Source organism: Phasianus colchicus, chromosome Z (assembly GCF_987193195.1).
Source record: "Phasianus colchicus chromosome Z, bPhaCol1.hap1.1, whole genome shotgun sequence".
Lineage (NCBI taxonomy): Eukaryota > Metazoa > Chordata > Aves > Galliformes > Phasianidae > Phasianus > Phasianus colchicus.
The window spans coordinates 4,076,764-4,093,616 of NC_143476.1; the positions used below are offsets into that span (position 1 = coordinate 4,076,764).

Genomic DNA, 16,853 nt, shown 5'->3' on the forward strand with positions numbered 1-16,853 from the left:
CAATGAGACTGTAGTTTATTAAAGCAGCTGTGTTTACTTACTTTACAAGTTCTTATCTGAATGCTAAATACAACATCAATTCACTTCTCACTGGGTTGAACGTTTTAAATATTTGGTAAACATAATGGTTCTAATTCTGACATTTAATATGAAAATATTAAAATTCCTTGTAAGTACTTTTTTGTTAGAATGCCAGATGCTAAAGGGATGAAGTGGCACAAGAAAGCAAAATATCTCTGCTGATGGCAGGAAGGACTGTAAGGATGGAAAGGCTGGTGTTTGCCATGGGCAGGGAAACACATCTGGTTTTCTTGTTCCCTTTGTCTTTGAGTGCCAGAAAAATAGAGGAGAGTGTGCCCTCACCTTGGACCCCTCCTGCCCTCTGCTGCTGAGATGGAGAAATGTCCCACCTCCTACAAGGACATCAGGACAAAGGTAAGTAATCAAAATATTTCCAGGCTGGCTGTACTTGTGGGTATCTGTTGCTGGAAAATTTAATGGCAGTAAACTGCCTAGATAATGACAGAATGAGGGTGACAATAGAATGGTACGTAATCACAGTGCAATGAAAAAAGTATGCAGGGTGCAGGAAGGGAGGTGTGGACATTCTGAGTTGCAACTCTTTATTTGCTCCAGAAGGCTCTATCAGAATGGAAGACTGAAGGAAATACTTTGAGTGTTTCTTTAATGTGACTGGATAAAAGATCCACGTGGCAAATTGAATAGCTGGGTGGTAAAGGGACATAGATACCTCACTGTTTCATGGAACCTTTCAATTAAGCACCTGAGCACTGTGTACAGGACTTGGGAATATAAGTATTAGAGGATCATGGAATATCTGTATTTGGAAGGGACCTCGAGGATCATGTATTCCACCTCCTGGTTCCACACCGGACCTCCTATGGGTCAAGCCCTGTGTCTGAGAGCATTGTGCAAATGCTCTTTGGCCTTTGTCAGCTCAGTGCCAAACCACTGCCCTGGGGAGCCAGTGCCAAATTCCATGTATCTAGTTCATCCTACAGAATGATGCCAAGAACAGTTATAGAGATCGACTTACAAACAAAATTCTTGTCTTGAATTAATGGTACACTCACCATTTCAAAAAAAAAAAAAAAAAAAAAAGAAAGAGAGAAAAAGAAGAAAAAAAAAAAAATCAAAGCCACATTCTTATGCTGGCATTTTACAGTATTGTCAGATTTTTGTAATTCTGTTTTGTCATATAAGATTCTCTCATCATGAAATAATGACCAAGTTCTCTTTTCAGATCTAAACATACAAATGCTAAAGGCAACAGTGCTGTTCAAGAGTACATTACCAGCTCAAACACTGCTTTGGCTGTAAAACTGAAGGTAGTAAGGAATGTTATCAAGGAGTTAGAAGAAAACATGTAAGTGTAGATTTAAAAGCAACCTGTATTGTTACTTAGAGTTTGATATAGTGTAATCCAATGCACAGTACTTGTAACGTGTGTTTTACAAAATGCTGTGCAATGTAGGCATCTATTAAGATAAATGCTGCAAGTTCTAATATGTCCATGACCTTTTCAAACTGTTCCTTACTCCTACACATCACTACGAGTAGTTCTTCTGTCAGGAAGGATCACATGAGTAATTAACCTGTGACCTTAAGTTTGGAATTAAATGCATACAGTGGAAGTAAGAGCTGTGGGTTATTTTGCTCTTTCAGTGTTGAACAGCCGAGGTGTTTTGTTTTGGAGGGTGGACAGTGATGGGACAAGTGGGGAATGGCTTTAAACTGAGATGGGGGGTGTTGAGGTTGAGGTTGGATGTGAGGAGGAAGTTTTTCAGCCAGAGGGTGGTGAGGCACTGGAACAGGTTGCCCAGGGAGGCTGTGGATGCCCCATCCCTGCAGGCATCCAAGGCCAGGCTGGATGTGGCTCTGGGCAGCCTGGGCTGCTGGTTGGCAGGTTAGAAACCCAACATGACTTTATTGCAGCCCTGGGTGCAGGGGGATCACTGCTCCTAGCATGCACACAGAAGAGCTGGAGCACACAGGTGATGTACATTCCACCTGTGAACATTCCTGCAATTGCAGAGAGCGTGCGCCTGTTCCAATCACTGCTGCACAGATTAAAAACTGATTGCAGATGAGCTGTTTTGGTATGGGGTTCTTGCCAACGGTCTGCAGTGGCTGTGTGATTCCTCGGGGAGTTGCTCTCCAGCCCAAAGGTCATGTCCTAAGTCGACCAGATCCCGTTTGTGTCCAGAAATGGCTGACAACAGATCAGCTGCTGGTCAAGTTTCTAACAGCACACTGGCCTTGCTCCAGTGTCTGTGTCATCAGCCCCAGCACATACGGTGCACCTCTTCAAGGCTTTGCAACACTGAGACTCTGCACTTGGGCTCCAGACATCCTGCTGCACCAAGAGGTTATTCTAGCTTTGGTATCTTGCAACTTTGTATATAACTACATCACTGTAATCATAAATGTCTAGGAGCATGGAGATGGAGAAATTAATCTTCCTGTAATTCTCTGTACTGCAGCCCCGTGGTTTCAACACCCAATGCAGTATTGAAATTTCAGTTGAGAAATTGAAAGCTGTCCCTAACAAAAAACATCTGCATTTGTTATTGAAATCACACTGAGGATCAATAAATCCAAATGCTTCTAGCATAACCACGATTACAGGCAGTGTTTAGACAAGCTCTTACAGGAAAACCATGAACACAAGGCTAGAGAGAGACTAAGTGATGCACTCTGCAGGAATACTCATGGAAGTATTCACAGTGCAGGAGTCTGATCTGATTACAGATGCTGTGCTTTAAGTACCCCTTATCATATCTTTTTTTTCACTGTTGTGCAGGGGTTGGACTCAGTGATCTCTGGAGGCTGGAGATGCTGTTTGCTAATGGCAGATGGAGAGAGGAAAAGCAAGTCCAAGGCATGCTGTGCATAGCCACCACATGGCATCTGCCCCATTTCCCCCTGCACAAAGGAGGAGCAGCTCACAAGCTTGGCCTGGGCCAGGGAAGGGAGCAGACAAACATCTGGACCGACCCCAAACGAGCTGGTTCTGCAGGTTGGGTGTCTTCTGCTGCTTGTCTCACATCCTGCTGCTCAGCGGTAGATTTGTTCCTGCTCAGTGCTAACAGGAAACTCACACAGCATTTCTGTTTCAGCTGTGCCAACGCTTTGATCCCTTGCTGCTTGGATGGGGCGTTTGAAGAAGGATGCCTGTGCTGATGTCCAGCCAGGCTTTGGGGATGAGTCTCCACACCAGGGTCCGTCTGACAGGACTGAGGGTTGGGGATCCAGCCAGGTCGAGTCCAGTGTGCTTTGCTCTTGTTCTTAGTGCTTGTTTTTGCTCAGGAGGGCAGGAGGTGAACCTCGTGAACCAATGCCTGCAGACGGGGTTTGCAGAGAAAGAGGTCCTGCAGGCCTTGTGTGACAGCCACGGAGCTGCAGCGAGGCTGCATCCGTGTAAAACACCAGAGATCCACGGAGGTGTGAAGGGGAGCTGTGGGCTGCAGTCACGCAGGAATGGATGTGCATGCTCGGGGTTTGGTTGTTGTGTGTGTGTTAAGTGACTGTGATACCACTGCTGGGTCAGTGTGAGTGTACGGAACAAGTGTGACAGCCTTTTTGATGGAGTCCTGTGAAAGGATTCCTATGGATTTGAGATCCAACTGTCAGCCCGTGGGCATCATCCAGGAGTTGGGGTAGGGGATGAGGCAAGGGAAGTTGGGCTGAGAAAGGGATAAAGCAGTCTGGCAGTAGTTCTGTGTTTCTCCCATCTCCTGCTTTATTTCCTTCCAGGTGAAATAGATGGGTGCTGCAACATGCCCTTGAATGTAACAAAACCCACTCTAGTGTGGATTTGACATGGGCCCAGCACTGCAAGGTACGCTGCTGGGAGGAAGCGTCCATCTGGCTGAGGGCAGGAAGGCCCTCCAGAGGGATGCACTGAGGCCAGTTGTGCGAGGCTCAACAAGAGCAAGCGCCAGGTCCTGCGCTTTGGTCATGACGACCCCGTGCCAGCTTCTCCAGGATTTGGCTGGGGTAGAATTCCAAGCAGCCCCTGATTCCAGAACGTTGGGCTGGGCTGTTGGAATCTTCTGCCCTTGTGACTGGTCTTGCCTCCCCACCCTGTCCGTCGTGGTGGAGCAGCCTGGTGGCCCTCAGTGATGTCATAAGGGCTAGAATGAGGGGAGGAGCAGTGCGTGCTGCGTCCCTTCATTGGAGCGCTGGAGCTCTGACTGAGCAGCTCGCTTGTTGCACTTGTGCACCGACTGCGTACCTTTGTCTTCACACCGTCCTGTGCAGCACCTTGTAGGTAAGCTGAGACAGTGTGGGAGAGACGGGGGGACAGTGAGTGCTGAGAACTGCTGGCTGGCGGAGCTCATAGGATCACATTATCTCCATCAGCAGAGGGGTGGCCATGAGGGACAGGGAGGTGATCGTCCCCCCCTGCTCTGCTCTTGTGAGGCCCCATCTGCAGTACAGTGTCCAGAAAGACAGGGAGCTGTTGGAGAGGGTCCAGAGGCGAGCCACAGAGATGGTCAGGGGACAGGAGCACCTCCCCTGCAAAGACAGGCTGAGGGAGCTGGGCTTGTTCAGCCTGGAGAAATGAAGGCTGTGGGGTGACCTCATGGCAGCCTTCAGTACCTAAAGGGAGCCTAAAAAGAGGAGGGGAATCAACTCTTTGAAAGGGTAGATAACTGCAGGACAAGGGGAAATGGTTTTAAGTTGAAAACTTAAGTTTTTAAGTTGAGGGAGGGCAGATTTTGGTTTTTCCCTCGTAGTCTTTGCTAAACCGTGCAAGCAAACTGACCTGCTCTTTCTCTCTCCTCTCTCCACCCTCTGCCTGCTTCCCTGCTGCAGCTTTTGCTCGTGGAAGATCAGAGCAAAGTGACAAGGAACGGCTGCGGATTCGTGAGATTTCTCTTCCTCGTTCTGATCTCTTGCCAGGTACCTGCCATGGTTTGTCCCCCCACATGCTTTAGCAGCCCGTGACGCCCCGTGTTTAGTAACACAGCCTCATCCAGCTTTGATGGGACGCTGGTCACGTGTGGGTTTTCTCCACGTGCTCTGCAGCTCAGCCCTCAGAAGGATGCTGTCTGTGGTGCTGTGACCAGCTGGTTTTATGGAAAGCAATCCCTTAGGCAAAGAGTCCCAGCCCCAGCTTGTGCAGAGCTGCACAGCATCACCAGGGACACCAGCAGGCGTGCTTGGGCTGTGTGAGTGTGCCCGACAGCTGTAGGGAGCACAGCAGAGATGTGAACAGAGAAAATAAAAGTGTGTTTCTTTTCAGTTCCAGCTTGTCACACCTACGCTGATGGCTGTGGCGTGCAGCGAGATCAGCTGTGGGCGTGACCTGGCATGGACAGAGGTAGAGTATGAAGCTCTGATTGGTCTTTGTTCCCTGACTGCAGCCAGCAGAGTGAGCCGCAGATGTGCTCTCCTGCATTCCAAGAGAGCTCCTCTGTGGCAAGACAGTAGTGCAAGCGTGGCAAGTTTATAAAAGTACCAGAGCCATCTCGGCTGTTGTGTTTGTCCTCTACTGACTTTTCCCTTGAAATGGCTGCAGAAACAACAATCATTCTCTGCTCTGTTTGGCCTCGCTGTTGGTTGGACTGCTCAAGAGAGCTGCTTGGTGCTTGCAATGGCACTGTTTGCACCTTGTAACTGCAGCCGTAGCTTTGGTTTCCCTCTTCACGGTCTCCTAGCATCTTAAACAGTCAGCCTTCCTGCACAAACAGCGCAGGAAAGGTGGGGGCAAAATGCACAAGGCCACCTGTCTGTGTCAGTGCCATTGCTGATTAGTCTGGATGGGGAGAGATGCATCTTTGCTGGCGTGTGCCTGCTGCACACCAGGGAGAGAAACAGCCGTTATTAGACTTGCAGTTCCTTCTGAAGTGCCCATGATAAGGACCGAGTGCATTTCCTGCAGCTTTCTCTGCAGATGTGCTCCTCACCTTGAAGTCCTCCTTGTTGGTTCCCAGCTCCTCACCGTGGCCTGTGCTCTCTGTTTCAGGCTGAGAACAAGGGGAAGCCCCTGCTAGACCATGAGGTGGCACCTGTGAATGTTCCAGCTATTGCTGCTGCCCATGCTATTAAGAGATACGTTGCCCAGGCAGCAGATGAACTCTCCTTTGAGGTAAGCAGTTCAAGGCGTTCCTTGTTGTTCAATTTTACAATGGCAAATGCCTTCAGAGCTGCACTGGTGCAAGTGCTCTCAGGCTCGGCGATGTTTGGCAGTGCAGAAGAATGCAGACATTTGAGCTGTGCTTTCCTCCCAGCCGTGCTGAAGCTGGGATTGACGTTGCAATCTCTTGCAGGTGGGAGACATCGTGTGTGTCATCGACATGCCACCAAAGGAGCTGACCCCCTGGTGGAGAGGCAAGCTCGGCTTCCAGGTAGGCACAAGCTTCAGACTGGAGAGTGCAACTGCAGTAAAGGCAGGAATCTTAGCTTAGAGCTGCTCTGCATGCACAGGATGCCTAATGGACGTAAACAGTTTCCCTGTGTCGGTGTCAGGGGACCTTGCCGTTGGCTGCAAATGTTGAAAAATTGTTACCTTTATGCTTTGAACTATGGCCATTTTCTGCTGGATAGTCTTATGGAACGTCAGGCAAGCACGTTCCGAGGGAAATGTTATGTGGCTTTTGGTTTAACAGTTCAGACCTGAGAAGTGCTGCATGCAATAGTTGGCTTCTCTTCTTGTTACAGGTTGGATTTTTCCCAGGGGAGTGTGTGGAACTGATTAATAAGAACCTTCCTGAGGCACTCATCAACTCAGTGCCAAAGCCAGGTAGGGATGTTACATTTGATGGTGTGGGGAAGCAAAATGAAGTCTTTTTGGGGGTGCGTTCCATGTTTAGTACCTCCTTTATCCATCCCACATTGTCCTCTGGGTTGATGATTCTTCATGCACACCATGGGGCAGAGATTTGGCCCAATCCTCCTGTGTTTATGATTGGACTTGGGGAAACTATAGAATCTTCATAGAATGGCTTGGGATGGTAGGGTCCTTAAGGATCCTCAAGCTTCCACTTCCTTGCATCAGGCTGTGCTGCCAGCCCCCACATTTAATGTGAGACTAGATCAGGCTGCCCAGGGCCCCATCCAACCTGGCCTTGGGCTCCTCCAGAGATGGGGAAAATCCCTTTTTGTATGTACTGGTTGGTAACGTTCTTCCCGTTCTGACGTGCTCTGTAGAATGTGCTGTGCTCGGCCTCGTCCAACGGAGCCAGACCTGAAATGACCTGGTTTCTTCCTTTTGTTGTGCAGTGCCCAAGAAACGCAGCAAGATCCTCACCTTCCTTCGTTCCTTGGTGAAGGCCCGCCCAAAGAAACCGACCGAGCGGGAGGTGGAGAAGGAAAGGGTGTTTGGCGGTGACCTGGGAGAGCATCTTCTCCACTCCGGTCGTGATGGTAAGGAGCAGCCCATTCCTGAGATCTTCCTCTGCTGGGCATCTGAAGAAGATGAAAGGGAGCTCATATCTAGCAGGGGGCAGGCTGATAGCCGTGGAGACACGTGTAATGGGAGTTGATGGCTGAAGGATAAAGTGAGGCGGATGCTCCTAAGAGACAAGCACATCTGTATTTGCTTCAGCCAAGCCTGGCTGGGCTTAGTGGATGGGATGTGAAGCACAGCCTGCAGCACGATTGAATCAGGAGCTCCACTGACGGCTGGCACGTGTTCTTCAGTCCCCCAGGTCCTCCAGAGCTGCGCTGAGTTCATTGAGCAGCACGGCGTGGTGCAGGGGATATACCGCCTGTCCGGCGTCGCGTCCAACATCCAGAGACTGCGGTAAGAGTGCTGCGACTGACACAGCCTGAGTGCATCTGGTGTGGCTTTGGGCTTGCCTTCCTCTCGCTCAACCGGGTTTGCGTCCCTCTCTCCAGGCAGGAATTTGAGTCGGAGCAGATTCCTGAGCTCACCGTCCGTGACATTCACAGCGTGAGCTCCCTCTGCAAGATGTACTTCAGGGAGCTCCCGAACCCTCTGCTCACCCACCAGCTGTACGGCAAGTTCTCGGTAAGCACAAGGCCACGTCTTTCATTTCCCTCTTCCTGGGCCTCTTGGCAGATGGCTGCAGCAGTGCCCCAGCTCGGAGGCCCTTTTGCTGTCAGCCCCACGAGGTTTACTCGCAGTGGTGTACTAGCCTGATTGGTGTCTCGCTCCCTTTCTGCACTACTCCAGGATGCTGTTGGTGCCGCTACAGAGGAGGAGCGGCTGCTCAGAATGCAGGACGTCATCCAGCAGCTGCCCGCTCCTCACTACAGGTCAGTGCTGCCCTCAGCCTGCTGAGCTCAGCCCTGCTGCATTGCAGAGGGCAACGATGCGGTTCCAGGCTCTGTCTCACGCCGGCAACACGATGCCTGTGTATGCTGAAGGGTTGAAGGCTCCATGGGCTTACTTTATGGGGTCAGTTCCTGGGCACGGGGGCACGCTTGGTGCAGCTGATGGCTGCGGCTGTGCTGTGCTGGGGCTTGGTGCTGCAGCGTGGCACTCAGTCAAGTTGGATCTACTTCATCTTCGGTGACAGTAGCAATCACAAGAAGTAGCATGAATGGAGGTTTGCTTTCTGAATTGCAGCACGGCATGCTCGTTGGTGCTGAACGTTTGCCTCTCTTGTTTTCCAGGACACTGGAGTTCCTGATGAGACACTTGGCGTGTCTGGCTGCGAGCTCTACCACCACAAACATGCATGCCAAGAACCTAGCCATTGTGTGGGCTCCAAACCTCTTAAGGTAAACTTCTGGTTCTGTTTCAACGCTTCCTCTGTTCTCCAGTTAAGAAAAGCAGTCCTCTCTTTTTCTCCATCAAATGTGCTCTTCTCCTGTAAAATCTGTGGCTGACAGAAGCGCAGGAGCCTGGGCTATTCTCCAACCCCACGGGCACAATGTCTAGGTGACAATTACTGCAGTCTTGTTGAGATGGGACTGACGTGTCCTTGATCATCCAGGGGAATTTCTGCAGTGGCATCACTGATTGCCCACTGCGGAAGTCTCCAGAGCCTCAGCTGACAGCTTTTGGCTGCAACAATTCAGACTCGGGGAAACGGTCTTGGAGAAATGACTTCTAAAATCTGCCTTTTCTACAGATCACAGCAGAACGAGTCTGCCTGCGCCAGCGGAAGAGCTGCCTGCATGGAGCTGCAGACACAGTCAGATGTGGTGGAATTTATCATCAACCACACAGACGTCCTCTTCGGCTCCAAATCCAGAGCAGACATCGCAGATGCAGCAGGTGAGTTTCTTCCTCCATTAGCTTGATCATGACCTGACACCTTGATCAAATGCAGGCCTTCTCCAGTACCTTTGAGATACTCTTTTACCATCAAGAGGACAGCAGACCTCTGGGCTTCCATTAGAATTTGGCATCCTGTTGCTGGATGCTGAGAATGTCCAAGCACAAACTTCACAAGGAGGAAACTGACATTATTATGGTTTGCACACAGGAGAAGCTTGATGCAAGTGTGGCAGCGAAGTTTTCTCAATTCCTGCCACCATTTCCTTGGGTTTTTCCTTGCCTATTTTGATACAGTAAGCTGCTCTTAATGATGACCGTGTCCTTTGCCATAAACACACCACTGCCCACATAGTTATTTTGAGCTCCTCTTCTTCCAGTAACTCGGATAAGCAAGCCTGAGAAAAATACAGCACCTCCCCCAGAACTGTAGTGGCTGTGCTGCTGCTTTCTGATCCTCGCTCTTACCTGTGGTTTTCCCTGACAGGGCACAATTCTCTCCCAGGGCCCAAGTCTGTGGGGGTCTCTTCTGCTGCCACAAAGCTGCTAAGCCTGGAGGAGGCACAGGCACAGAGGCGAGGCCACAGCAGCTATCCCCCTGTTGTGACAGAGAGCAGCAGGGACATTGAGGTGGAAGAAAGCCCTGCAGCTGGGCAGGGCAAATTCCACACCGTCATCGACTTTCCATCTGACAGGTAAAGAGGACTTTCTTTTCCAGCACCTAGCATCATTGTTTGGGTGGGTTTTTCTGTTTTTCTCTCCATGATTTCTAGTGCCAAAACTTGCTGAAACTAAGTTATGCTACTGGTGGGTTTTTTAGATGTCAGGGCCACGTACCTGAAACCAATTGCAGTTCTCCTCTAAGCAGAGCAGTTGGTCAGACTTGCTGGCACTAGAAATTAAACATGGCAGTGAGATGAGGCCGATGAGGTGCTAATGAAAGAGTCTGAGATGCTTCTGCTTCTGAACTTCCTTTATGGCTGCACGGTTCCTCAGAAAGCAGTTATGCCTGCCAGCTCCATCAAAGCCATCCCTCAGATGCTGTGCTGTACAGCTGTGGAGCCTTTGCTCACATGCTCTGCATCTTGCTTGACAGAGTTGAGGGGAATTTAGCCAGCAAGACTTCAGGGCTGAGCTGTAGAACGGAGCCATCCTCAACTGTTGGAAACAGAGCGAGTTTCTAAGCTGTGTTTCTGCAGAAACCAGGCAGTCCCAGGAACAAGCAACTGCTGCCAAGAGCTCAGTGCAGCTCTTCCCTCACCCTGCACCACACACGACTCACAGCGTTGGCTGTTTTCTCTCTCCAGGCAAAATCCACCCAGAAAGACTGAGGAATCACCAGCTAGCAGTTGGTGTTGCTGCTTTAGCCTCAGAAAGCCATCCTCTGGGAGCAAACGCCAACTGCAGCGCAATGCCAGGCAGCCCTCAGAAACAGCAGTGGTAGTCCTGGCAGGTAAGGGTGCAAATGCAGCTTCCAAATCCCTGCTTTTCAGGAACATACAATTCAAGCTTGCTCTGCACTTCTATCTCCTTCTAGCATTCCAGCCCCTTCCTAACATCTTCAGTTCACCCCTGATCAAGAACCACTGTCGTAATTCAGCTTGTGAAAGTTTGACACTAACCCCTGTGTATCCTTTCTAGGTGAATCGAGCCCTTGCCAACCCACAAGATCCAGGGCAAGTAGCGAGGATGCTCTCTGTGCTTCCATCAGTGGAGAGCTCATAGGAAGCACAAATTGCTGCAGTTCTAATAGCAGCCTTCCATCTAACAACATTAATGGAGAGAAGGAGCTCATCGAAGTGCATGCTCTGATTACACCTGGCTCTGCTGAAGTTGCTGACCTGGGCCTGCCAGACACCACAGTCACCAGCCTGGATTGTAACCAGGAGTCTCTGCAGTGCAGCCCATCTGAAGCACAGTGTGAGTGCCCCGACAGCAGCACCTCCATGCAGGAGCAGGTCAGTGTCAGTGAGGAGGAGCAGAGCCTCTTGCAGGGGGACTTTCAATCAGGCCTCCAGTCCCAGGCACCGGACAGCAGCACTGAGAGCTCTGAGCCACTCTCTCCATGACAAGACAGGATGAGTCCCATCTTCACCGTGGACCTCTCACACCCTCCTGTCCTTTATTTAATAATAAAAGCACACTCGTGCTCAATCAACGCCTTGACTGCCTCCAGAGTCTTCATTCACACGGACTGGGATGAATGCAGCACACAGCAAGGCACCCCAGCTTGCAATGCTGTGGCTGTGGGGTGCGTGCAGCACAGCTCCGGGTTTGTTCCTGTTTTGTCTGGCTTTGGGATGTCTGCAGGGGGAGCTCTGCTACCATTTGGCATGGTAGCAAATAATCTCTCGCATCCTGGATGCTGCTCATGATACTCCCAAGCTTCCTGGCTGTGGCTTTGTGATGCTTTTCAGGGCTTTCTGATGCATTTCCATGCCTTGGATGTTGCTTAACACCTCCCTCCTCCCATCATGTCCTTTCCTGGCTCCCATCTACGAACTGGCCCTGCAGATCATCTCCAGACCTGTCATCATCACACTGCGGCAGGAGAAGCTCCCCCTGGCCAACGTCAGGCAGTACTGCTTGGTCTGCAGCTCAGTGGCCATTTCCCTTTTAGGCGGCTCCTGCAGAAGAATCAAGCAGCAGAAGAATTTGCTCACCCTGCAGCACACAAATGCTACGAAAGCAGAAACAACCTGGGAATCTCTGGGTCTGCAAGACTTCACAGACACTCACCGACTGTGTCTGATGGTTCCCTCCCATCCTTGATTTCCTTCTCCCCTTCTCCACGTCGGATCCCACTGCTGAGCCATGATCAAGCTGCCCAGTGTGGCAGAGCATCGTGCAGAGCTGTGCTGGCACCTCCTCCCCTTCCTCTCCTGCATCTCAGCGTGCAACCTGAGCAAGTTTTTTTCTGAGAAAGTGACCAGCTCTTTTCCATCCCTTTGCCCCTACAAACAGTTGTCCAGAGGATCTCGTCCAAGAATTCCTGGAACAGCCTGCAGCTGGCTCTCCTGAAGTTCAGGCTCCTGCCTTTGCTTCCTGCCAGGCCCACATTCCTTGAGATCACAAGCTCAAGGAGGGCATGGTCACTGCAGCCCTGACCGCCTCCTGTCGTAACCCCTGGTGTGCACCATGTCCAGCAATGCTTCCCTTCTGCTTGCTGTGCCCAATGCCTGCACCACAGAGTGATTCTCACTGCACTCCAGGAGTCTGTCAGATTGCTTGCAGCCAGCCATGCTGATTTCCCAGACTGACTGGAATCCCCCATCAGGATGAGAGTCAGTGAGTGCGATGCTTCTGCTGGCTGCAGTAAGCAGCTCCCACCAACAGGCTCTCTTTCCAGGCGGCTGTAGCAGACCCTCACCTCCAGAAGCCCTGCACTGCTGCAGTTCCTGATTTTACCCACAAGTTCACAACCTGGTCATGGCTCTTCTTAGTTCTTTGCACTCAACTTCTCATCACAGAGGGCAAATCCCTTGCCTTCCAGAATTCCGTAGTATCAATTGTGTCTGCTTTATGTCAGGATTTTTTTTCTTTCTTTTCCCATTTTCTAGGTAGGAAAATGAATTTCTGAGCCAGGAGAAGCAGAAGTGAAACAGTCTTCCTGGCACTGCTCAGGTTGCAGGAGTTGCCAAGTGCTCCTCAGGTAATGTGTGCTGAAGAGCTGACCTTGGTGGCAGGGGCTGTGGCTGCATTTTGTGCCTGTCATGCGGGAATCCAAGAAAGCCTATTCAGAGCAGGAGCTGCAGAGCGAGATAAACATCACGAGAAGGTAAGGCTGAGAAGCAAGGACACCTCCAGAAAGAAGAGAAAAACTGAGTCAAGTGAGCTGCGTGACGGCCGTGTGATGCTGACCATGATTGGAGGAAGAGCGCATGGCTGGGAATGACTGATGGCTCTGGTTGGATGGGTGCCTGTGTGCACAGAGGTAAGGAGTGTTTGTGGGATGTTTTGCTGGCATCTAACGGCTGTAAGGGGAAGTCAAGAGAGAAAACTTGTGAATGCATATAAGGGATGTTAAAATCTGGAACAGACTGTTTGGATCATTCACAGCTGAGTCCAGATTGCCACACTGCCAGAACTTGGGGCCTAGGATTTTCCTTAGAGTGCCAACTGCTTATTTTAAATGATAAAAAGTAATACTGAAAAAAGCATCCCTCCTTGCATTAGAATAAGGCATTGATATTTGATGTTTCTGTCTTTCCATTCCTTTAGCAGCCTGGCTGTTGATGCAGCTGCATGCATCTGCTGCCCTCCCCTTCTGTTTTGTGTAAAAGAACAGTAAAATATGCAATCAGTGTGAGATCTTTCTGAAGTATTTTACTTTATTTGCCCCTAGGCTGCAATGGCTGGGAAATGGCAGTGTCACCCAGGAGCCCACACGGCGACCTGATGTCTCATTGTTGGGGTCTATTGGAAACCACCACGATGACAAAAGAATGCCTGGGATTCCTCCGGCCCAAATGCCAAACCTTGCACTTGGCTGTGCTGAACCTCATCAGGTTCACCCAGGCCCACCTCTCAAGTCTGCTGAGCTCAAACAGATGTCATTTTTCTCGTGTCCTTCCATTCCGAGTCCATCTGTTCCCCAAAGCAAAAGAATTTGGAGGGAACCACCGACAGTTATGTGAGCGATTTCAGCGTCTATTTCTGATCATGGCAACAACTTCAGAGGTCACACTTAATTTACGGTGCCCGTTGTAATTCTGACCAAGGCTGCAGTTGCAGCTGACTTCCCAAGGCTGCAAGACGTGGTGGTGACACAGCCTTGTGCTTCTGCATTGGTGCTCATCCCACGTTTCCTTTCTCTGTCTCGCAGGTCAGCTCCTGCTGGAAGCAGATGGTATCCCAGTGTGAATGAAGGTCAGTGCAGGAGCAGCTGCTGATGGGAGGAAGGAAGTCCATGCTGAAGAGCTCTGAAGCATCTGCAGGTATGGTTCTGGAGGAGGCAGCAGTGATGTCGGAGGGCTCCCAGCAGGAAGCTGTCTCATCCAAATGCTTGCTGAGTGGTTGGAAGGGAGCTTTCTGCATGACAGCAGCACCAGCTGCTTGCTTCACATGCTGCAAAGACAAGGATTAGCAGGAGTTCCAGTATCTACAGTATCATCACGAATCACGATAGGATTACAATGTGTCCTCATACAAACGCAGTCATTTCTCGCGGAGTCCAGAGGCTGTCCGGAAAGCATCTGTGAGGTCTCTCACACCAAACCACTGCTGTCCGTGTGGGATCTGACTCATTAGGGTATAGGGGTTAGGAACCACAGGCTGTCTTTTGAGAACGGGTTCAGTCATTTCCTTACATCTTGCACCAGCCGATACGTGCCGTCTGCCTTCCGTGCCGACAGGATTGGGGTGTTATAAGGCCACAGACAAGGTTCCAGAAGACCATCCTTAACCACTGTCTGTGTTACAGCTTTTAGACCCACTCTCCCTTCTAAGGCTATGGGATATTGTTGCTGTTTCACAGCTCCACTCCCTCCTTGGGCAGTTCTTTGTAAGGGAAAATTGTGAGTCCACCCCGATTTCCTTCCCCTGCCCACACCTTTGGATTCATTTCTTCTTCATCACAGCTGATAACACATTCATTGACACCTGATACCTGTTTCACAGACTTGCAGCTGTAATCCTCATTTAACTGTTAAATCTCTCCCCCATAAATCGGTCCCTGCTTCAGGCACACAGAACAATTGCCCTGCAACTATTTTATCTTTCCATTTTAGTTCAGTGGTCTCCAAGAGTGGAGCTGTCATTTCTGATCCCTCAGCCCCAGTTATGCACAACAGCCACATCCAGATACACGTCTGGTACCTCTGAACTAGCTAATGCTGCAGGATGGAATGTTGTTTCTGCACTGGCTATCAAATGTGGGATTGCTCTGAAGCAGTACAGCACGATGTGTTTTGTAATTTGCCCTTAGAAACAGTTTGAAAAAGTAGAAAGACTTTATTAGTATTAGTAAAAAGAAGTTATTTCATAACATATTTTAGAAATACAGTTGTTCAATCATGTGATCAATTCTCACTTACAGAACTGTAATAGTTACAAATTGCATGGGTTTAGTATTAAGGACCAGAAAGCATGTTGTAAGGCCATTCTGTTTGGATAGGAGAAGCTCAGCAAAAGAAAAACAGACTCCAAAGAAGCCAGGGCCTCCACACAAGGCCGAACTGACTCACTCTGTGGGCAGGTTGGGATGCAACAGGCAGGCATCAAGAGACTCCCCTCTGTCCTCCTTCCAAACTTCTCTCTCTTCAGGGATGAGCAGGTGTCCAGAAATAGTGGCCAAGTGTTGATAAGCAGCTGTCAGGCGTTCAATAATTAGCAGTATACCTGCTGAGCTAGCAACAATTGGTGTTTAGCCAGTCACACACACACAGAATGGCCCGGGTTGGAAGGGACCTCAAGGATCAGGAATCTCCAACCCCCTGCCACAGGCAGGACCACCAACATCTGTAGCACTGCACATATGCATACTGCTGGATAGAAACAGCAGTGTGGGATAAAACTGTATGCTGTGGATGCAAAGGGTGAATCAGAATGGCTTAACAGCTGTCCCACAAGGAAAAGCAATCCCTTACCTGCTGTGACATGCTCATGGCAACACCAATGCAGAAGCCAGCAGCTGATGCCCACAAGGACAGCCAGCCTGGACTTATTTTCACTACATATCTTTGTCCTGATGTCCTTGTAGAACCTGGGACATTTCTCCATCTCAGCAGAAGAGGGCAAGAGGGGTAGAAAGCACGCACACTCTCCTCTATTTTTCTGGCACTCAAAGAGAAAGAGAAGATGAAAACCAGCATTGTTTCCCTGCCCATGGCAAACACCAGCCTTTCCATCCTTACAGTCCTTCCTGCCATCAGCAGCAATTGAAACAACATCCCACTCATCTTTGCCATGTCTGGCAGAGGTTGCAGCTCTTTCTATTGCATCCCTCTAGCTGTCAAGTCAAGAGCTCCTGTGTCACGCAAGGAAAAGAAATTTTTTACCTGCTGTGCCATGCTCATGGCAGCAGCAATGCAGATCCCTGCAGCTGATGCCCACAAGGACAGCCAGCCTGGACTTATTTTCATTACATATCCTTGTCCTGATGTCCTTCTAGAAGCTGGAACATTTCTCCATCTCAGCAGAAGAGGGCAGGAGGGGTCCAAGGTGAGGGCACACTCTGCTCTTTATCTGGCACTCGAAGAGAAAGAGAAAATGAAAACCAGCTGTGTTTCCCTGCCCATGGCAAACACCAGCCTTTCCATCCTTCCAGTCCTTCCTTACATCAGCACTAATTGAAACAACATCCCACTCACCTTTGCCATGTCTGGCAGAGGTTGCAGCTCTTTCTATTGCATCCCTCTAGCTGTCAAGTCAAGAGCTCCAGTGTCACACAAGGAAAAGCAATCTTTTACCTGCTGTGCCATGCTCATGGCAGCAGCAATGCAGATGCCAGCAGCTGATGCCCACAAGGGCAGCCAGCCTGGATTATTTTCATTACATATCTTTCTCCTGATGTCCTTCTAGAAGCTTGGACATTTCTCCCTCTGAGTAGCAGAGGGCAGGATGGGTCCAAGGTTAGGGCACACTCTGCTCTTTCTCTGGCACTCAAACAGAAGATGAAAAACAGATGTGTTTCCCT

General features: G+C 49.9%; 1 protein-coding gene and 1 long non-coding RNA gene across 2 annotated transcripts in view; both read left to right on the plus strand.

The window, feature by feature from the left end:
- The window catches only part of LOC149912256 (rho GTPase-activating protein 32-like), a 117,882-nt gene extending 108,301 nt beyond the window's left edge, over positions 1-9,581 (plus strand). Inside the window, exons 4-6 of the mRNA XM_090130731.1 lie at positions 6,691-6,772; positions 7,252-7,346; positions 9,573-9,581. Of these exons, the coding sequence (XP_089986857.1) occupies positions 6,691-6,772; positions 7,252-7,346; positions 9,573-9,581 (186 nt within the window). The remainder of the gene's footprint in view (positions 1-6,690; positions 6,773-7,251; positions 7,347-9,572) is intronic.
- A 160-nt stretch (positions 9,582-9,741) lies between these two features.
- On the plus strand, positions 9,742-11,059 carry LOC149912260 (uncharacterized). The gene is made up of 3 exons (XR_016461442.1): positions 9,742-9,912; positions 10,525-10,670; positions 10,859-11,059. It is a non-coding gene; the product is annotated as an uncharacterized LOC149912260 (long non-coding RNA).
- Positions 11,060-16,853: the final 5,794 nt, after the last annotated feature.